The following is a 23,211-nucleotide window of genomic DNA, read 5'->3' on the forward strand; positions in this document are numbered from 1 at the left end:
TCTCTCTCTCTCTCTCTCTCTCTCTCTCTCTTTTGAGACAGGGTTTCTCTGTATAGTAGCCCTGGCTGTCCTGGAACTCAGTCTGTAGACCATTCTTTATGACAGCTCTGTGAAACGGGTGTTACTTCCCAGAACTTCAGGATCCATGGGCCACCCGGCTGTCAGACAAACCCGGGATCTGTCACCTCTCTGGCACTCAGACTTCCCGGAAGACCGAGTGAGTAGGGGGTGGGGAGGGGGCGTTAAATGCCACCGCAGTGTCGCTCCTTCTACAAAGCAAGCCACTTCTGCGGCTTCCCGCGAGCGCAACCCTTCCGGCACCGCCCCTGAAGCGGCACCGAGCCGTCATTCGCCCGCTAGGAACACCAGCCTTGTCCGTGCCCTGGGCGGAGCTGACAACACGAGGCACCCTAGGCCGCTCCACTCCTAGCGTCGTCCCAGAGCCCGGCCTACGAGTCACATGGCTGAGCCACATCGCACCGGAGATGCTCACCGCTGACCACTCTAGCCTCGCCGTCTTGTTGCTCCCAACCTGACGTCATCACTGGGCGCCGCAGTGCGGTGGTGGGCACGCGCAACCAAGATGTCTCCGACGCCGGCGCTTTTCAGTTTGCCCGAGGCGCGGACGCGATTTACGGTGAGCTGGGGGGGCCGAAGGCCGTGGTTCTGACCTGGCGCTATTCTTTCCCTTTCTCTCGCTGAAGGGACTGAAGGATTTTGGCCGCCGGGTCCGCTCCTGGCCCCTTCCGGGACTGACATTAAGGGATAGGCGCACTGGCTGCTGTCCTCTGCGCCTCCGCTGGCGAGTCCCGAGAGCCCTGGTCCTTACCGTGGTCCTGCGGGCGGGCGTGGAAAGCTCACCCACAGGCTGCCTCAGTCAGCTTCAGCTCATCTGCTAGCTGGGCGGAGCGGGTTTCTCAGGCAGGAGCCCCGGAGTCTGTTTCCACCCCGCCTCCTGCACTGCCCGGTGCCAATCTAGCAGCCAGTTTACCCCGTTTCGCCTTGCTCATTTCATCCAGAGATGGATAAGGAGCTCCTAAGCGGGAAGAGGCAAACCCTCCACCTTGGGAAGGGTTACCAACTGGAAAGAGTTACCACCTGCTGTTTGGTTTTTGCCTGTTTGGGAAAGGGTTGTTGAGCAATTAGAAAACACCTTGATGATGGTCTATGTGTCTGAATAACACTAAAAGTTAATTTTTTTGGTCTCTCGTGCATGAGCTAGAAACTAAGACACCCCTCAAAAAACAAAATTGCATTGACTGACTTTTCTCGTTTTTCTCCCTTTTCTGTTGCCCATCACAGCAATATGTGTATGAAGAACGCTCTTACAAGCTGTTGGGCCCATAGTCGTTACCATTTGTTACATGCACGTTTCGACTTAGATATTTAACTGTGTTCAGGTAGTTGTAATGATGCCAGAAGGAAAGTTATGTGAGAGAAAAGAGCTTCTTCATAATCAGTAGTTGTCTTCACCGTTTTCTGCTTTTCAAGGTGTTTGGTTTTGAGAGATTATGCCTTGTTTAAGAAACGTTTTCATCTGTTATAGTAGCCAAGAAAGGAACATCTCCCTCCACCCCCTTTCCTCCGTCCTGGGGGTAGAATGTGCCTAGCAAAGAACTCCACTACTGAACTACAGCATTTAGATTAGTAGTTCTCAAGCTTTGCTGTGTGGTATTGTCGTTGGGATTGTTGTTGTTTAGTCAGGGTTTTGTTATGTAGCCTAGGCTAGACTGGAACTCAAAGCATTCTGGTTGAACTTAAACATCAAGCTGATGTTTCCCCAGCACTGGTTGCAGGATACCCCATCAAACTTAGCAAGGATTTTTTAAAGCAGGAAACGTGGATGGGTGTGATACATATGAAAGGGAAACCTATGACGCAAATGTTTAGTTAGCTCTTGCCAGGTTTTATGGGATAAGGATCACGATCATTAAGTGGCCCTAGAAATAAAAGTTAATAAAGAATGACTGGCAGAAAATATTTCCCAGTTTAAAACATTTTTTTTTAGTTAGAAAGACTTATAATTGATGAATGGTAAATTTTCATAAACAGCCAAAGCTTTCTACTTATTTGTCATTTTTATTTTTGTAGAAATCTACCAGAGAGGCCTTGAATAACAAAAATATCAAGCCGTTGTTGACTGCCTTCAGTCAGTTACCTGGCAGGTAAAGCACACTGTCCATGAAAAGAGGACTCCATGAATGTTTGTGAACTATTTGTGAAATGAAGGTATTTTATGTTTTTAATAGTGAAAATGAAAAAAAATGTACCCTTGACCAAGCTTTCAGAGGTGTTCTGGAAGAAGAAATTGTAAGTATTTTCCCCCTTTATTTCTTAAAATATGCATGTTTAATAACATGACTTATTAAAAATTGCTTTATTATTAGAATGGATATTAAACATGACATGTTTTCTGAGCATGAGAATTCTGCCTTTGAGAAACTGCATAGGCTCTTGATGTCTCAGGCACAGTTTAAGGCTTTGATGATAAGAAAAGATTTGACATTCAGTCTTAAAGAGCAAGAAGTAGAGCCAGGCATGGTGGTGCACGCCTCTAATCCCAGCACTCAGGAGGCAGAGGCAGGCTGATTTCTGAGTTCGAGGCCAACCTGGTCTACAAAGTGAGTTCCAGGACAGCCAGGGCTACACAGAGAAACCCTGTCTCGAAAAACCAAACCAAACCAAACCAAACAAAAAAACCCAAAAGAGCAAGAAGTAAAGACTGCCTCAGGGAGATGCCTCAGCAGCTCAAGGCACTTGGCTTGCTACAGCGCGCCATGTCCTGACTCTGGTCTCTAGATCCTACATGTTGGAAGGAGAGGACTCCTGCAGGTTGTCCTCTGACCTCCATACAGAACACACACAGGTATACAAAATACAGTTTTTAAAATGCAGTTTTCAAAGTAGAGTCTCACTTTGTTATATAAATGATGACACACTGTATAATGGCATAAGTGGTCTAGTCCAAAGATGTTAAGCATAGAGCAAGGATTCCATGTCCTCATTTTCTTGTGGGATTTTTCCTCAGCTATAAGCATACATAAATAACTAAGGCTTGTTTAACCCTGCTGAAGAAATTTAACCATGAAGAATCTAAATATTGCCTTTAGCATGGATCAATGAATGAAAGAAAAATTTTTAACATTTATATTTGATTAAGCAGAAATTGGGTCCCATGGTGGTAGATTCTCTTCTGATGATCATAATATAGTATCCCTCCCCCCTCTTTTTTTCAGATAATTCTGGGTCAGACCAATTGATCTTTTTTTCACCCTTAATCACTTCTCTGTTATGAGGTGCTGAGAAAGTCACTTTTCTTATGGTTACCTTCCTGCAGAAGGCCCTCTGCGAAGTCTGCAGTGTTGATATGGATTCAATCCAGGCCCTGCTTTTGTCCTGCTGTTGCCTTTTACCCACAACCTTAGAACTTCTGTACCCAATAATCTTGTAACCTTAGTCATGCAAAAGTTAACATTTCCCAAGGTGGGTTTTGATTGACTCACTCTTTACTGCTTGATATACTTCTGTAGTGTGTATATTACTGTTCATGGTTTTTCATCTTACAAAATAACTTTGTGTAAGATATTTTTATTCCTGTTTGTATGACTGCTTAATTTCATAGAACTTGTCTTTATTGTTAACAAATTAGTACAAATCATGCTTCTAAATAAACTTGTTTCTCTGTTGGTAGATAAATCATTCCGCATGCGAGAACGTTTTAGCTATTATTTCTCTTGCTATTGGGGGAGTAACTGAAAGTAAGTATTTTCCTGTTTCTTTCTAAAGTTGTTTTAGATCTGACCTGTCATACCTCTACCTCTCTCTGGTTTTGTTCATTTTTTATGTGTGTTGCTATAGACCAAACATACGGCCTCATGCATGCTGTTCTACCACCAACCTACATTGACAGCCCCTGTTCATTGTTTGACTCCTACCTTTGCCAAGAATAAGTTCCTACTTATTTCTCATCTCTATTATGCCATGTACATTTACAGTTTGTTTTTCAAGTGTTTTAATCATATATAAGTACTTAGTGAGCATTTATTGTATGCATGAACTAAGTTAGGATTCGGAGATTCAGTGTAAGAATCTACTGGGTAATGGAGGACAGACATGTGACTGTCTCCCTGTGCTGTAAGTGCTGTGGAGGACAGACATGTGACTGTTTCAGTGCTATGGAGGACAGACGTGTGACCATCTCACTGTGCTGTAAGTGCTATGGAGGACAGACGTGTGACCGTCTCCCTGTGCTGTAAGTGCTATGGAGGACAGACGTGTGACTGTCTCAGTGCTGTGGAGGACAGACGTGTGACCGTCTCCCTGTGCTGTAAGTGCTGTGGAGGACAGACGTGTGACCGTGTCTCCCTGTGCTGTAAGTGCTATGGAGGACAGACGTGTGACTATCTCAGTGCTTTGGAGGACAGACATGTGACCGTCTCCCTGTGCTGTAAGTGCTGTGGAGGACAGACGTGTGTGACTGTCTCCCTGTGCTGTAAGTGCTGTGGAGGACAGATGTGTGTGACCGTCTCCCTGTGCTGTAAGTGCTATGGAGAACAGACGTGTGACTGTCTCAGTGCTATGGAGGACAGACNGTGCTGTGGAGGACAGATGTGTGTGACCGTCTCCCTGTGCTGTAAGTGCTATGGAGAACAGACGTGTGACTGTCTCAGTGCTATGGAGGACAGACGTGTGACCGTCTCCCTGTGCTGTAAGTGCTGTGGAGGACAGACGTGTGTGACTGTCTCCCTGTGCTGTAAGTGCTGTGGAGAACAGACGTGTGACTGTCTCAGTGCTATGGAGGACAGACATGTGACCGTCTCCCTGTGCTGTAAGTGCTATGGAGGACAGACATGTGACCGTCTCCCTGTGCTGTAAGTGCTATGGAGGACAGACGTGTGACTGTCTCAGTGCTATGGAGGACAGACGTGTGACCGTCTCACTGTGCTGTAAGTGCTATGGTTAGAGTTTGTTGAATATAATGAAGTGAGAGTGGCTCTCTAAATTAAATATGTAAAGAAATTAGGAAAAATTTAAAAAAGTAAGATGAGTTTGGATCTGTGACACATACCTATTATCCAGCACTTGTAAGGCTGAATCAATCAGAAATTGGAGACAAAAAAAAAAATGAAAAAAAGAAGATCTGGCCTACAAATAGAAATAAAGTTTGCCAGAAATAGAGAAGGAAATAGATAATCAAAAGCCAAGTTCAGCATAGCTAGAAAATTATATGAGATGAGAATGGCAAAGGATATAAGATTTGTGGGTTAAAGGCCGGTATATCTCATACAGAGAAGAGTAAGTACATTGGGGTAGACTGCTAGCAGAAAAACTGGGCAGAAATTAAAACAAAACAAAACAAAAAACCAGCACTGGGGCACTGGAAGATGGCTCATTGGCTAAGATTACTTGATGCTCTTACAGAGGTCCTATGTTCAGTTCCAACATCTATGACAGGCTACTACCTACCTTTAACTCCAGCTCCATAGGCTATGCAAGCCTCTTCTGGCCTTTGCAGCACTGTACACACGGGGCGCACATACGTTTACTCAGGCACATACATACATATAAAATAAATAAATCTTTTGTAAAAATGTATCAGTGCCAATATAAGATTGGCTTAAAAGACTTTAAACACAGGACATAGGCACATAGAGCCTGATACATGATGAGACCTTATTAAATATTTTCAGAAAGTAAAAATTAAAAGCAGTTCATTAATATTTCTTAACCCTGTGATTAATTTAAATAATATATGTGAAAATGACCTTTGAACCTGTTAAGTATCATTTGTATCACATATTCTTTTGATACTTTCTTTATATACCTAGAGCACACAAGGTAAAAATGGTTTTCCAGTGTCAAAGTGAGCTGTTTTGTAAATCTAACTTCCTAAATTTTTATTTACTTATTAAACTTTTGTGTAGGCAGTTTATTAGTTCACTTGTTCATTCATTTATCCAGTATACTTAGATAAGTTCCCCAAAAGTTTTCCTTTCCCTGTTCCTCAGTTTATACTGTGTGCTTAGTTCATTAACTTGCTATATTATTTACTTAAGATTGGTGATGGCTTTACTGGGAACTATGCCTAGAACTTTAGAAAACACGGACTTGTCTACTTAAGCTGCAAATAAAGGCTTAAATACAATTTTCTGCAGTGAAAAAAATCTTATTTTTGAAAGAGATTATTATTAATAGTACTTTATGTTTTGTGTTTCCAGTTTGTCCATAAATAATGTTTAATTCAGCTTGACACATACTTATTGAACTTCTATTCAATGGCTGAAACATTCATTTTTTGAAACATTCTTTACTGACATTGATTTTAGAGGCATATAGTAACTTTCACTTTATTATTACTTTGTGATATAGCCTGTCCATGGATTCTCTTTCTTGGGCTGAAAGGCAGTGTCACTAGCTATTCATTGATTTATACCCCATTTGTAGGTGTTTGTACTGCGTCCACACCATTTGTGCTATTGGGAGATGTCTTAGACTGCCTTCCTTTGGATCAGTGTGACACAATATTCACTTTTGTTGAAAAAAATGTTGCTACTTGGAAGTCAGTAAGTGCCTTGGTTTCCTTTCCTGATAATCCTAGCACTATAGAGATAGAATTCAAAAGATAGATAGTTTTGTTTGTAGTTTATTTGCTAATAATTCTAATACTGGTGGTTGCCAAAACATCTGTCCCTGTGAAAGAATTATATATTATGTAATAGTAAGAATCAAATGCAGAGAAAATTTTGAGGTACAAAACTTATTAAATAACTTGAAAGTACATACTTTCAAGCAGGCATGGTATTGTAAAGTTATGAGGTATAGGTAGGAATGCTGTGTTCCAAGCTAGCCTGGTATCCACAGGGAGAACCTGTCTCAAACAAATAAAGAAGGCTGGGGAATGGCTTAGCAGCTTAGAGTGCTTGTTACTCCTTTAGAGAACCTGGGTTTAATTCCCAACACTCACACATGGTGGCTTACCATCATCCATAACTCAGTTCAAGGTGGTCTGATGACCTCTTCTAGCTTTTTTGCAGATACCATACACACATATAGTACACATACATAGATGCAGGAAAAACACTCATAAAATAAACAAATGTAAAACAAAGTGTTAAAGATAAAGCAAACACACACACTTCTAGATGTTTACAAGTTATTCAGTGCTATGCTGTTAATGCATATTCAAGTGAAAATGCTTTGAAATAAGTAAAAGTAGTGAAATAGACTCTTATACGTTAGTGCTCTTTAATGTTTTAATTCCTATGACTTATTGAAGGGAGTGGGCAACTTTCAAAGTATAGTAATAATTTTGGTCTTAATTTCAGAATACATTCTATTCTGCTGGCAAAAATTATTTACTGCGTATGTGCAATGGTAAGTACTCAGTATTAAATAAATTATTCTTTTAAAACTGAACGTGACCAGAAGAATAGGTGTTGGTGGTTTATTATTTAACAATGAAGATGTCTTTTTTTTTTTTTTTTTTCGTTTTTCGAGACAGGGTTTCTCTGTGTAGCCCTGGCTGTCCTGGAACTCACTCTGAAAACCATACTGGCCTCAAACTCAGAAATCCACCTGCCTCTGCCTCCTAAGTGCTGGGATTAAAGGCATGTGCCACCACTGTCGGGCAATGAAGATGTCTTAAAAGTGAATTAGGATCTTTGTTTTTAAGTTAACAGTTTTATTTATTAAAACCCATCATTCACTTTCATTGGTTTTTGTCCACATATTTTTTTTTTCTTCTAACTTACAGTACTTTCTTTGACAATGACTGCTACTTCCATTTTGAGGACCCTTGCTTTAGGAAAATCCTGGGCAAATGGTTAAAAATTCAGGTACAATTATAATAAACATAAAATGATTTCTTCTGTGTTATTCATTTCTGAACATTGTTAGATCTCCTCAGAAGATTGTCTAAATCTCAGAATACAGTTTTCTGTGGAAGAATTCAGCTCTTTCTGGCCAGGCTTTTTCCTCTATCCGAGAAATCAGGTAAGTTTCTATACATTATATTCTTTTTTAAGGAAATCTCTCCCAGTTTTTATGGAGTAAGATCTGTCATAATAAGAAAACTGAACATAAAATATTGAAAGCATAGAAAATTGCTTTATTTTCTTATAAATTCACCACCTCTGTGTATGATATAGATAGTCTTAAATTCAAAGTTTATTAACAGTATGCTACTGAATCATATGTAGGTATGAACTATTAATCTATATTCAATTTCAGAATATAAGCCTATTCTGTTTCCATTTTCTGTTACAGTAATTCCTGTTTAGTCATATTAAATGCCTTTAATTTTAGAATTTTTTTGATTTTTGTTTTTTTGTTTTTCGAGACAGTGTTTCTCTGTATAGTCCTGGCTGTCCTAGAACTCACTTTGTAGACCAGGCTGGCCTCAAATGCAGAAATCCGCCTGCCTCTGCAATTTTAGAATTTTTTAAACAAAAAAGCTGTTATTTTATACATATGAGTGCTTTACCTGCCTGTGTATATGCATGTGCATATGCATGCCATGTGTATGTTGCCTGTGGAGCTGGCATTACAGATGGTTGTAAGCCACCTATGTAGTGGCTTTGTCCTCTGTAACAGGAGGACAGTCTCTCCATCCCCTGTTTCACAATGTTTTATTATGAAATGTAACTCATTGCAAAGTATGCAACATAAATATAATGATGAAGCAAATACTTGTGGAACCATTGCTTGGCTCCAAAATTGTCTTTATCTATTCAGATGTACTAGAATTTAGTATCTCTTTGATTTGGTTTTTCCCTGCCTTTAATATATTATTGTGATGATTGTATTAAAATGTGATGTGCAGACAATGGTACATGCTTATAGTAAGCTTATAGAATATGCTAATGGTGGATTGTGTGCTTTCTTTTTGTCATGCTAGGTCTAGGTTTTCTCTTTCTTAGTCATTTCTTAGTTAGTTTTATTATGTGTATACTCCTTCATTCATCTGTGGTCATTGTCCCTTAGTCTTTTTTTTTTTTTTTAATACAGAACTTGTCTTAGTTAGGATTTCTAATGTTGCAATAAATACCATCAACAGTAACTTGGGGAGGAAAGGATTTATTTCAGCTTAAAACTCCATCACGCTCTATCACTAAGAGAATTTAGGGCAAGAACTCAAGGCAGGAACCTAAAGGCAGGAAATGACACAAACTGTAGAGGAGTGCTGCTTACTGGATTGCTCCTTATGGCTTGCTCATTTTGCCTTTTTTTCCCCCTTTGAGACAAGATCTCTATATAGTTCTGTCTGTCTTGGAACTCACTATGTAGAATGGGCTGGCCTTGAACTCGCTGCTTCTGCCTCCTGAGTGCTAGGATGAAAAGCATGCACCACTGCTATACCCAGCTTTCTAACATACTCTGATACTAGAGCTGCACAGCCAGCAGTGGCACAGCCCACAGTGCCCCACCCACCCCCTGTCCCCCATTAACCACTAAGAAGATGCCAATAGGCTTGCCTATAGGCCAAGCTTAGAGAGGCATTTTCTCAATTGTGGTTGCCTCTTCTCAGATGACTTTAGTTTATGTCAAGTTAACACACACACACACACACACACACACACCTACCAAACATACAACCAGACAGAACTATAATCATATATGACATCTCTTTCATGAAATCTTAATTTCTCTGTAATCCTTGTATGAGTTCAGTGGCTTTAAAATGCTGGGTTGGTACTAGATAGATTTCATTTCATTTGTAATAATCTTAATATTTAGTCTCTCATTCTTTGTTGTTCTTTTTTTTTTTTTTTTTTTTTTTTTTTTTTTTTTTTTTTTTTTTTTTTTTTGGTTTTTCGAGACAGGGTTTCTCTGTATAGCTCTGGCTGTCCTGGAAGTCACTTGGTAGACCAGGCTGGCCTCGAACTCAGAAATCCGCCTGCCTCTGCCTCCCGAGTGCTGGGATTAAAGGCCTGCGCCACCAGGCCCGGCCTTTGTTGTTCTTTTTAAACTTTTTTTTTTATTTTTGGTGTTTCGAGACAGGGTTTCTCTGTGTAGCCTTGGCTGTCCTGGAACTCACTCTGTAGACCAGGCTGGCTTCGAACTCAGAAATCTGCCTGCCTCTGCCTCCCGAGTGCTGGGATTAAAGGTGTGTGCCACCACGCCCAGCCTTTTTAAACTTTTTATAACTCTGTGTGTGTGTGTGTGTGTGTGTACATGTATATATATGGAGATCAAAGGACAATTTATGGGAGTCAGTTCCAGCCTACCATTGGGTCCTGGGAATTGAACTCATGTTATCAAGCTAAGCCATTTCATGGCCCTCATCTTATGTTCTATAGATTAATCAGATGTCTAACTTTTGAAAGATAATTTTTTCACTGCTTTTAAGATGTTCTTTGATTTTACTATGATGTATGTATGTGTAGGTTGCTTTTTACCTAATATTCTTTGGATTTGTTGACATTTTAAATTTGGATTCTTGTCTTTTACCACTTCTAAAAGTTGTGGTGATGACATCTTTACATTTTATAAATGCCTTTTTTTATTTTGCATCTCCAGTTATGTATCTATTCTTTGGCTGTATCAATAGTACAACCACTTTATGCTTCTCCTGACTAGCTTACAAATAAATGAAATTCATGCTATGGTTATTTTATTTGGGTTTGACAGTTACTGGGGAGGGTGCTTAATCCCCAATCTTCTCTTCTAATTGCTGGCCTGACAATCTTCCCAATGGTATATCCCATACTTGCTGTTTCTCCTGACCACGTGCTATGGTCCATCTCCCCTAATGGATGCATCCTCCTCTCCTCCTTTTCTTCCTCCTCCTCTTCCTGGCTCCCCACTCTTCTCCACCCCCAACTAGGTAACCCACTACATCTAATCCCTCTAGTAATTGGCTGTAGTCATTGTTATGTAAGCAGTTGTTTGAAATCAAGGAACAAGGTTTGCACACACTTGTAAACAGGAGAATTCACTTGCAGGCCTACCCCTTGGGTACAGAATTTACCATTACAATACATAGCAGCAGACCAAACCTCATCAAGTGTCTTGTCTTTTATTTTACCTGCTTGCCTTCCTGTGTGAATGTCTGTCTGTCTGCCTCTATTACACTCTGAGTCTTTCGATGTGGTTCTCATATCTGGGAGATCTTTTCACTTTTTAGCTTTTTACTCCCTGTTGATACTTTGAACTTTGCTTTCTAGTTTTAAAATATGGTAAGCATTTGTCTACATCTGATCATTTCAGTGTGGTTTTTTTGTTTGTTTGTTGGTTGGTTGGTTGGTTTTTTTCAAGACAGAGTTTCTCTGTATAGCCCTGGCTGTCCTGGAACTCACTTTGTAGACCAGGCTGGCCTTGAACTCAGAAATCTGCCTGCCTCTGTCTCCTAAGTGCTGGGATTAAAGGCATGCGCCACCACTGCCCAGTGAGAAGAATAGTTTTGAGTCCCAGGATGGATACCTTTCTTGAGAAGATTTTCATTGCTTGTATATGGTGCCTCTAAGATCAGAGCCTTCATCATCCAGAAAATTCGGCACCAGGCTACAGTTTTTCAATGTTGTCTAAAGATGTAGATTTAAGTACGGCTTGATAAGCGATTTCTCCATTTATTAGATTTTTCTTTTCTTTTCTTTTCTTTTCTTTTTTTTTTTTTTTGGCCAACAAAGCTACTAATAGAACAACTGAATTTCCCATCTAATTCTCTGTGACAAGAATTATAAGGATAGTATAGATATCTGAATACCGTTATATAGTATCACTAGTGTCTAATACAGTTATTAACACTAAGAAATGCATTGCTACAGTAGTGGTTGCCAGCTGGAGACGTTAGAATTTCATCACCTTGATCACTACTTCCCTTTTCTATTCCAGGATCTTCATGTTCCCTAGTTTCTCCAATCAACAGTCCCTTAGTCTCTCTTATCTTTTGTGACTTAACACATAGGAATTAAAGTTAGGTTTTTTAAGAACTCAGAGGAAACTGATGTACCTTCTCAAAGCATCATTTAGAAGTTGATGTTGACATGTCTTACACTGGGAGTGTTAATATCACTCATTGCTTAGTTAAGATGGTATCACCTATTTGAATTGCAGCTTTTCCCTTTGTGATCTATAATGCTTATGAGGAGGGATGATATTTTGAGACAATACACAGATTGTCTTCTTTTCTTCTTAAGCTTGGTCTGCTAATATCCATCAGTGGATCTTGCCTGATATGAATATTATTAGGGCATCATGGCAATTTTCTCACTTTTCCTATGTTTATTAGTGATGATCCTTCCATAAGGGAAGGTTGACTCCTTGCTGGCATGTTAGTTTAGTTACCTCTTTCCAAATGAACTGTGGATAGTTTATTCCTTAGATTATAAATGTCATATGGTCCAGACCTCCCCAGCAACAGTTTCCAGCCCCTATGCCCTAGAAATGAAATGTCCCTAGAAATGGAACAAGATAAAGGTCACCTACCCAAGAATTCCCTAATGTACTTTAAATCAGGCATGCTAGCTCATTTGGTTGTCTCTCTGTCTTGGTAATGGGAGACCTCAACATGCTGGACTTCAGCAGAATAAACACTCTGTGTTTATGTACTATTTGAGTCCAGGGTATCATTCTTCAGCAAATCATGGGCTCTTACAATATTTATTTTTTCCTCACATAGTTCCTGTTTCTGTCACTGGGAGCTCATTCAGATTTTCTTAGTATCGTTTAGATTATCCAGGCTCATCTCTTTTTTCCTTTCCCAGTCTTGGAGTCATCCATTTTTCCAAAGAACTTTGTATTTCAGAATGGTAGTTAAAGGTAAGATCTGGACCCTAAATAAAAGCCAGAATCTGAACCTAAGATATGGTAATTGTGAGACGCTTAGCAGGCAGAACAAAGAAAGCTAAATAGTTTGGCCATCTTTATAGTATTTTAATTCATTATATTCTATCAAACTGAAATAAATGCTTTAGCAAAATTCTAAATACTATATGTATTATGTGTATTTGTTTTGAATTTTGGGAATAAAAAGGACTAACTCAGCCTGGTATAGTAGCACATGCCTATTTCTAGCACTCAAGAGACTCAGGCAGAAAACTGACTGCATTTGCATGAAAATCTCTTTTCCATAGGTCTTAATTTGCAGAGTCAGTTTAACCTGGAAAATGTCACTGTTTTCAATACCAATGAGCAGGAGAGCACCCTGGGTCAGAAGGTAAGGCTGATAAGAAACTTCCTTACAAAGCATACTTAGACGTTGTAGTTCAGAGAATTGATGTAAATAGGGTCTTTAAATCACCAAAAATGTGAAGACCTTTAACTTAATTCAAAGTTTTTTGTTAGTTTGTCTGTACATGTGCACGTGGAGAAGGGACACATGGAAATTAGAAGACAGTTCTGTGGAATTGGTTCTACCTTTCTTCCTCTTTGAATCTCAAGGATTGCATTTGGGTAACTAGGCTTGCACAGCAGATGAATTTACCAGCTGAGAGATCTCATTTGGCCCTTCATTATTAATATATTAAAGTAGTATGCATTATGTATAAAAATTTCAAACAGTATTTGGAGTTCAAAGGATATTGACTATAATCAAAATTAGATTATGTTGTTACTGAGTAGCTTGTCTTCTGTTGAAGTGAATGTTAGAGAAGTGCTCAGTTCTTTCATGTACATAACCACAAGGTAACTATAGAGGGAAAGTGTTTGCCACTTTGAACATTACTTATGGTTTTTACATGTTTTCTATAAGTGTGTATTATCTCTTTAACTGCTCCTAATATTCTCCATCTAATCTTTTAAGACTTTTTTGAGTCCTTGTACAAAGTAATGTTATTTTTCCCAAATAAGATGATATACTATATAAAGTTCTTAAGTTCATTTTCTTTTTTAAACTGATATGTTTCAGTTTAATTACAGATTAGATTCCAGAATGGATATACCATGATTTCTTGTCAGTAGACATTTAAATCATCTGTTTTGTTTTGTAATTTTAAGCCAGGCTCTCACATACCCAAGCCGCCCTTGAACTCACTCTATAGCTGGAGATGACCTGTGCTCTGATCCTCCTGCCTTCATCTCCCACTGCTGGCTTGTGTTACCTTCCTAGCTCAGAGAATATGGAGTAGTAGAAATCGTTCATACTACAGTGGATTGTGTTTATAATTACTAACCCATACATGTATCTCCTTAGGAGAAGTGAAATTGCTTAGTCAAAGTATACATGTATTTCAGATTTTGTTCTTCTCAGAAAAAGTACATCCATATGTATTACTGCCAGTGACAAGGGAAGACTGCCTGTATATTTTTCTACGGCATTAACACCCACGTTAGCTTCAATCCTTTAATAGTAGTAGTAGTAGTAATAGTAGTATACTATTTGTTTCAGTGATGAAAAAATATTTGGAAAATAAGGCAGATCTTATGTCTTTACACATGACCGTGCTATGTTATTGTCATACTACTGTTGGTTTCCTGTCAACCAAAATACCCATTGCCTTAAAGATTATAGGTCTGAACAATTACTGTATCTAGGCTTCCCTAATAATAATTGTGTAGCAATATAGAAATTACTTAATCTATGACATGTCATCTTTTGCTCAATGGCTACTTCATGACAGAATGGGTTTGGTTTTGTTTTATTCAGCACACTGAGGATAGAGAGGAAGGGATGGATGTAGAAGAAGGTGAAATGGGAGATGATGAAGCCCCGACAACGTGGTGAGTTTTTAGATCTTAAGATGTCCTGATTTAGAAAGATAACCCTTTAATGAGATATCAAATACTGAAATGAAGATACAGACAAGGAGGGAGGAAGTCGTGCTTATAGGATTTTCTTATATACCCTTCGTGTGTGTTAAATAAAATGATAAATCCTGAATCACTAGTAGGCTGTTATCAGTTGCCTTCTAAATTATCGACAGATACTTTTAACTGTTTGAGCAGCTCATCTTACACATACCCTAACCATGGCAACCTTAGCCCCTCTCTTCTCCCTTCCATTAAATTATGTTCCTGGTACTCATGTTAAGTGTACTGACTTAACGGCATGCAAAGAATTAGAAACCTCCCTTTCTCTTTTTCTTTCTATTTTTTCTTGTTTTTAGTTTTTCAAGTCTTTTTCTTATCTTTCTTTTCTTACTCTATGAGTTCTGAGCCTTTGTTGCAGGTAGTTTCTTCATAGTGCTCATTTAGAAGAGGTGATGAGAAGATGAGAAGGGGGACCAGAAAACCAAAATCTTCCTGGGCTGTCAGAATAGTACCCTTCTATGTCTGAAACGATAGGCCCTACTGTCCGTTGTAAAGGAAAGAATTTCTATAATTACTGTCCAGAAGATCAGAAAGGGAGAGGTGTTTCTGATATCCCAGATTTCAAATTCGATCATTTATTCACATAAGAAGCATTTAGAAGTGATGTACTCCCAGATTTAACTCTGGTACTTGCTTGCTAGTCATATGACCTTAAACAAGTGGTTTCCTACAACTGAGTTTTGGTTCCTTTAAAATGTAGCAGTGTCATCTACTCACTGTGGTTGTTGAAAGCATTCAGAAAGATGATGGTCTACTAAGGCACTTGGTATTTTTCATTGTAGTTGCTGATGAAACATACAGTGGAAATGGTAAAGCACACAGAAAAGTATCTCTTCATTTTCTAGTCATGTTCTAATCATTATTCATTATTCTAGTTGTGTTTACTCTCTTTATAGAGACCAATTTCTTTACATATATCATGGATAAAATGGACCTTTAGGGTCTGTCTGTGCAATACTGGGCAAAAGTAGTTATAATGAGTTATCTGAAGTGTAAATAGAATCTCAGAAATACTCTGCTAGCTAGTCACTACTTATTGCATTCAGGTCTATTGTTGTGAGACCATAAACTAGTCCAAAGGGCTGGTAAAGATGGCCCGTGAGTAAAGGTGCCTGCTGCCGGCTCTGACGGCCTGACTGACCCCCAGGACACAGAGGGTGGAGAGAACTAACTTGTACAAGTTGTCCAAGGACCCCTCCACTTGTCCTATGGCATACACATGTACATACACACCAAACAAATAAATATGTAAGTAGAAAACTAAATAAACTCAACCACAAGAATACTCTTTAAATAGAATCAGGCACTTGGCTATCTTTGTCTATTGTAAATTATTTTATGAATGGAGGAGGAAAGTGTATGGAGAATTGTAATTCTTTTTTTTTTTTTTTTAAGATTTTTTTATTATTATATGTAAGTACACTGTAGCTGTCTTCAGACACTCCAGAAAAGGGTGCCGAATCTCATTATGGATGGTTGTGAGCCACCATGTGGTTGCTGGGATTTGAACTCAGGACCTTTGGAAGAACAGTCGGTGTTCTTAACCACTGAGCCATCTCTCCAGCCCGAGAATTATAATTCTTGATGAGTAACTGAGTTACCAGTTAGTCCCCCACCCAGCCCACTCCCCCACCCCCCTTCCCCCCCACCCCAATTAAGTCTTAAGAAGTAAATTTAGCTGCTGGAGAGATAGTTCAGCTGTAGAGAGTACTTGTTCTTATAGAGGACCTAGGCTTGGTTCCCAGCACCTATATGGTGGCTTACAACTATATAATACTCCAGTTCTAGGGGAAGCTGATGCCCTTTTCTGACCTTATAGTACATATACATATATGCAAAACTCTCACACTATTAAAACTAATAAACCTAAAATAAAAGAACTGAATTTATGGCTGGACATGGTGGCACATACCGTTAATCCCAGCCTTTAGGAGCTAAAGCAAGTGGATCTCTATGAGTTCAAGGCTAGTAACTTGGTTTACATAGCAAGTATCAGGCCAGCCTGTGAGACTCTGCCTCAAAAAATAGAAATAACCACCACCATAACAGCAAAAACTGGATTACAAAGCATAATATATTACCCATAAATTTGTAATGTGGAGTCTATGCTAGATATTTTGATAATAAATAAATGTTTTGTTTTTCTTTTTTCCCCCCTGGAACTCTTAGCTACAGCAATGCATAAGCCACCATGTGGATGCTGGGAATTGAACCCAGGTCCTCTGGAAGAGCAGCCAGTCCTCTTAACCTCTGAGCTACCTCTCCAGCCCCTGAATAAACATTTTTATACTAAAATTAATGTATAAGATTGTGTAAAATGGTTCGGTGAACCAGGAATGTTAGTGTAAACCTATAATCCCAGAACCAGAGAGGATTAGGCTAGAGGACTGGCTTGAATTTGAGGGCAGCTTGAGTAATATAGTAAGACTATCTCAAAATAATGACACCAAAAATATTCAACACTTTTTAAAAAATCATTTTTGAAACATTTCAGTTTAAGATACTTAGGTAACATTCTATTGTTTTGCTGTTCATGTTATGATGGATATTCCTTTGTTGACCATACTATTCTTAAAATTCTAAGCTCAAGAGACCTTCCTGCCTCATACCCAGATGTCTGGATTTGACTGCATCTCACTTCAGACATTCTATTTTAGACAGTAACTCTTACCTCTGATTTGTTATTGCTTACAAATGTAAGTTGGGTCTACTGGTACAGGCCTATAATTCTAGCTGCTGGGGAGACTGAGATGGGAAGAGCCAAGGTTCAGAGTATGCCAGATCCTATTTAAACAACTTCCCTATGGATGAGTTTATGTACTTTTACATTTGTGTATTTGTTTAGTGTGTATGTATATGCATGTGCCAGAACACAAAAACAAAGATCAGAGGACACCTTGTGGAAGTCAGTTCTTTTTTTCCATTTTGTGGGTGGAAAGATAGCAAAAAGCTGGGGGTAGGGGTGGCACACGCCTTTAATCCCAGCAGAGGAAGGCAAGGCAGGTGGATCTCTGAGTTCAGTTCCCCAAGGTTACAAAGAGAAACCCTGTCTCAGAAAACAAAACAAAACAAAAAACAAATGAGGCAAAGGATGGAGCTCAGTAGTTGAGTACTTGCCTATCATGCATGAAATCCTGGGCTCAATCCTCTGTTCCATAACATTGTGCGCGTGAGTGTGTGTGTGTGTGTGTGTGTGTGTGTGCGCGCGTGCGCGTGCATATGTACATCAATATACCTTGTGTGGGTAAATGGGCAATCTGTAAGTTTCTAAAGAACAGTACAAGTGGACAATAAATTGGTATTTGGCGTGTAGACGCTTCCAAGTTTATCTGAAGAGCTGGAGGTATAGCTCAGTGAAGCTCTTACCTGGCAAACACAAACCCTAGATTCAATACTCAACACCAAAAAACCCAATTCATTTAGCCATGAAAGAATGTATCCAGCCAAGGGGGAAATAACCATCAAGTGGGAGATGTTTTAGTGCCTCAACTGTCAAAGTTTCTTAGTGTGTTGATACTGCTTGAAAATTTACTCTGGAAAGGGGGCATATCTCAGTGGCAAAGTATTTGCTGAGTTTGATTCCCCCCAGTACCACAGAAAAATAAATGAAATTGATTCTGAAAAGCCAGTAAAGAAGGAGAAGAAAATAAGGAGAAGAAATTGTGGAGACCTAAGTTTGAATCCTCAGAACCCATGTAGAACCAGGCACTGTAGCACGCATCTGTACTCCCAGAACTCCTCTAAGAGAATACCTGAAAGCTCACAGACCAGCTAACCTAGTGTACACTGCAGCAAACAACAACAGAGACTCTGCCTTGAAGAAAGTGGAAAGCAAAGACCTAATCCGAACATGTTGTCTTCCAGTGTCCACACATGTACCTACACTCACACACAAGGACAACATATATCATAAACACACATACACATGCACACACAAAGAAAAATAGCTAAAAACCAAAGATCCCTTTTCAAAATGGATTTGCTTTTATATGTATGTGTGTGTGTGTGTAGATATGTGCACATGAGTGCAGGTGCCTCTGAAGGCTTGAGAGGTGTCCCAGTCCCCTACAACTGAAGTTTCGTGCAGTTTTTAGCTGCCTTACATGCCTAATGTAGCTGCCTAGCTGACCTCCAGTTCTCTGCAAGACACTAAGGACTGTTAACCACTGAACCATCTCTCTAGCCCTTAAATAAACAAAATATTCTTATTGGTGTCAAACATTAAATTATATTTAGATCTTCTAGTTACTGAGACAAAGATGGACATGATTCTCTCTGCCAGAGGTAACCTTTCATTTTTCCTAGGAAGAATCCACTGGTCCACATAGTATCATAGACAAATTAGAAGTTAAATTAGTAATGCCATAATGAAGTCACTGGAGAAAAGACCTGCTTTGTGATGCTAACTTGATTGTTCCTTACATATTTGTCTTGTACTAGCATTTCCTTGAGTAGTGGGTGGATAGGCATTATCTGTTTACTTTGGTTTAAGTCTAGAAAGGCATTCCAGGATAGTACTTACTCATGGGTAGCCTAGGAAACTCATTTATTCTGACAGTTTTTCAGCATATGTTTGCCCTTTTCCCTGTAGTGCAATAAAACAGATGGTAAAACATGGCCCACATATTGCACATAGGACTTTTTCCAACTAATTTCACATAGCCACTCCTATCATGTTTTCCAAACCCTTCAGACTGTTTCTAAAAGTTTATGTCATTATTTTTTTTTAAATGTATACTTTTTAGGGGATAGAAACTTTTTATAAGCTTCTGTGTCTGTCAAATAATTTAAGTGATGTAATACAGTATTTATTTTATAGTTCTATTCCAATTGATTACAACCTGTATAGAAAATTCTGGTCACTTCAGGATTACTTCAGGAACCCAGTACAATGCTATGAGAAGATTTCCTGGAAAACTTTTCTCAAGGTGAGTCATAGACCTCTGAAGCTGATATTTCTCCGACAATGGCAGGGGTAGACTTTATCTTGTTCAAATACTTTTCACTATGGAACTCTCCCTCTGATGGTTTCATACCTATTCTGTAATATACAGAAATTAAGTTGTGAATTGATTCTTAGCCACTGATTTTCGTAGTATAGTTTTTAAGTGGCTTTAGGTTTAAAAGTTAGTCATTAAAGCCTCGATTTTTCATGGTAATTGCTGTCCACATAAAGTGATGATTTTGTTTCAGGATGTCTTCTCTATTTGAAGTGCTTTTGAAGAGCACACACCAATATGTATTGAGAGGTAGGGAGCAGAGTCTACAGAAGCGAGAAAGCTTGAAAAAAGTTGGCCCTGCCCAACTGTTATTTTATTCTAGTTGTCCTATTAAAACAGACTCCATAAAACTATAGCCCCAAACCAAGTCAGTCTGCTTTGTAAAAAGGTTTGTTGGACTACAGCCATGAAGGTTCATTTATCTGGGGTTTTCTACAGTGTGGTGGCAGGTTGAGCATTTGAACTGACAACATACATGCCACAAAGCCCAAAATACTTGCTGTCTACACCTTTACAAAACATTTGCCAACCCTGTCTTAAAAGAATCTCCATATATATCTTGTAGACATGGAAGACTGTGATTCAAATCAAAAACATAGATAAGTTTTAAAGCAACGTAAGTGTTCTGTGTTAATTTATCTTAGAGGAATGTCACCTTCTAAATTGAGATTCAAATGGTGAATGAGATAAGGGAGTTTCTTCTCTGTTGAATTACCATCTTATTGATTTGTTAGTCTTAGCACATAAAATGGCTTTGAGGGTTCCATAGCTGGTTAAACAATCAATTTTACTGCTAAGTTTTTCAAAGTTCTTTAACAGTTTTAATACATGAATTTTAGGTATTTTTACCTCATCCCTTTTTATCACCCTCACTCCCAAACCTTCCTTCCCAGCAAGTTCTCTTCCTTCTTTCATGACTTCTTTCTGCATCTGACCCAACTAAGTTTAATTAGCTTTGCTTGTATGCATGTGGGAGGAGTTACTTACTGGAGTGTAGCAGTGAATTAGTGACTATACCCTGAAGAAAATGATCTGTTCTCCCCAACAACCATTAGCTGCCAGCAGACATGCAGGGAAGGGGGCTTAAGGGTTCATCCCCAATCCATGATCAAGTGCTGACGGGCCCAGTCCTGTGCAGTCCCGTGCAGGTAACCACAGCTGCGATGAGGTCTTGAGTATCTGTGTCCTACCCAGAAGGTAGCTTTTTGCTGCGTTTCTCACCTACTCCTCTAACCTTTACATCTTTCAGCCCCTTTCTACCATGTTTCTACCCCTTTCTACCATGTTCTCTGCATTTGGAGGTAATGACATGTATGTTCTCCTTACGGCTTGAACTGTCACTTACTCTCACATTTTAGCCATTTCCCATCCCTGTTGCAATAAGAGGCTTCTCTGATGAAACCCAAGCACAGCACTAGTTTGTCATATAAACATGAGTCTTTAGAATGCAATGACATCATAGCCACATAGCAAAACAACTCACTGGTAAACTTTTATATATAATCATCTCTTCATATCTGTAGGTTCTATGACATCAGTCATCCATAGATTGAAAATATTTGGAAAATTTGCCTATACTAACAAACATGCAGACTGATTTCCTATAAAAGTATCTTCATAGCATTTACATTGTATTAGATACTACTTGTATGAGGTGATTTAGTGAACTATACAGGAGGGTATGCATAGATACTGTGCCATAAATGAGACATTTCAGTAGCTTGATATTTTCTTATCCCAGAGACAGGGTTGAGCAGATACTCAAGGGAAATGCTTATGCTATCAAAATAAATCCTTTTCTGTTTGCTGCAGAAGTCTTATAGTTTTTGAGGAATAGTGTTTATTCCTGCTTTTAAATATTAAGAAATCTCACTCAAAAGTACTTTTACTCCCCATGTTGCTGTTAGAATTTTTTATGCCTTTTTGAAAATATCCCTTACATTATATATGTTAACTAGGAGTAAATTCTAAAGCATTTGATACAGAAAATCACCGAATGAATTTTTTATAACAATGTCAAAGGAAACTCTTTTTTGTTCTTTGCAGTATTCTGAAGAAGTTTTAGCTGTTTTTAAAAGTTATAAATTAGATGATACTCAAGCCTCCAGGAAAAAGATGGAAGAATTGAAAACAGGAGGAGAGCATGTGTACTTCGCAAAGTTTTTAACGAGTGAGAAGGTAGGATGCTTCTTTGCCACTGAAGGCGAGGCATTTTGTCCTAAACGTGCAGTCTGGTCATAGTCAGTAGTACTTATAGCCACGATTGGTTTTAATTTGAGATTCCCATTTCTTACTTGAACAAGACTAATTTAGTAACAATGTTGTTCTCCATTAAGTCACTTTAGAAGACTTACCTTAGAACCAGTGTACCTAATTACTGTGAAGTGTATATATTTTAAATTTTAGTTAGGATATAATTTGCATTTGTAAAAATAGTTTTGCAATTCATTTATTATATAGTTAAAACTAAGGGGCTTTAAAGTTCCCTGTTTTTATATGCATTTCAGTGATTTTTGTTCAAATGGCACATCGAGTTTATGTTTTGACTTACATTCCTTTTTCTGAAAACATAGGAATGACAAGTATAAAGAGAACACCAAAAATAAGGCTGTGCTTCCAGAAGTAAATATTTTCATAAATCAGAAAAAACAAATTATGCCCAGTGGTAGTGGCACATGCCTTTAATCCCAGCATTTGGGAGATAAAAATAGGCGGTTTTTGAGTTTGAGGCCAGTCTGCTCTAGAGAATTGAGTTCCAGCACAGCCAGGGATACACAGAAAAATCCTGTCTCAGAAACTAACTAACTAAATGAATAAATAGGAAATAGCAAGTTATGAGAGTGAAACTGAAGCCATGGCCCATGGGACTGTATCCAAAGCAGATGGTGGCCACACTGACTGATTGCAACTAAGAGGCCAAGTGTGCTCCCTGTTGGACCAGAGTATAGCCACGTACTGCTGGGAACTGGGACTGTTGTAGAACTTTAACGTATATTACTGATACCTGCCCAGAGCAATGATTTTATAGGAAGTTACCAACTCGGGAATAACAAAGCTATAGATTTGTCTTCTATCTGCTTACCCAATGACTGCATACATAATGCCACCCATGATCTCATAAAGCAGCACCTATAATCTCATAAAGAAGTATTCTCCCAGAAGTCAGAATACTTCTTCACACTTGGGCTCTTGGGCCATGATTGATATAAATGCAAAACTACTTGATAATGATGTGTGTACACAGTGAGAAAATGAAAGTGTGAGAAAAAAGCTTCCTCGAGAAAAGCTTCCCATTCACACTCTAATTAAAACTCCAAAGTTTAGGGGACTCAAGTTAAAGATCACCATCAAAAATACTCAGTTATGGGGCTGGACAGATGACTCAGCGGTTCAGAAAACTGACTACTCAGCCGGGTGGTGGTGGCGCACACCTTTGGAGGCAGAGGCAGGCAGATTTCTGAGT

The 23,211-nt window shown here is 38.9% G+C and overlaps 1 protein-coding gene across 1 annotated transcript in view; it reads left to right on the forward strand.

Annotated features, from left to right (window-relative positions):
• Positions 1–399: 399 nt before the first annotated feature.
• Thoc1 (THO complex 1) overlaps positions 400–23,211 on the forward strand; it is a 37,786-nt gene continuing 14,974 nt past the window's right edge. The window contains exons 1-11 of the mRNA XM_021214574.1: positions 400–637; positions 2,092–2,165; positions 2,250–2,310; positions 3,692–3,758; positions 6,445–6,563; positions 7,326–7,374; positions 7,897–7,992; positions 13,074–13,156; positions 14,585–14,658; positions 19,568–19,676; positions 21,795–21,926. Coding sequence (XP_021070233.1) covers positions 584–637; positions 2,092–2,165; positions 2,250–2,310; positions 3,692–3,758; positions 6,445–6,563; positions 7,326–7,374; positions 7,897–7,992; positions 13,074–13,156; positions 14,585–14,658; positions 19,568–19,676; positions 21,795–21,926 — 918 coding nt within the window. The 5' untranslated portion in view covers positions 400–583. The remainder of the gene's footprint in view (positions 638–2,091; positions 2,166–2,249; positions 2,311–3,691; positions 3,759–6,444; positions 6,564–7,325; positions 7,375–7,896; positions 7,993–13,073; positions 13,157–14,584; positions 14,659–19,567; positions 19,677–21,794; positions 21,927–23,211) is intronic.

The sequence above is a fragment of the Mus pahari genome, chromosome 15 (genome assembly GCF_900095145.1).
Source record: "Mus pahari chromosome 15, PAHARI_EIJ_v1.1, whole genome shotgun sequence".
Taxonomy (NCBI): Eukaryota; Metazoa; Chordata; class Mammalia; order Rodentia; family Muridae; genus Mus; species Mus pahari.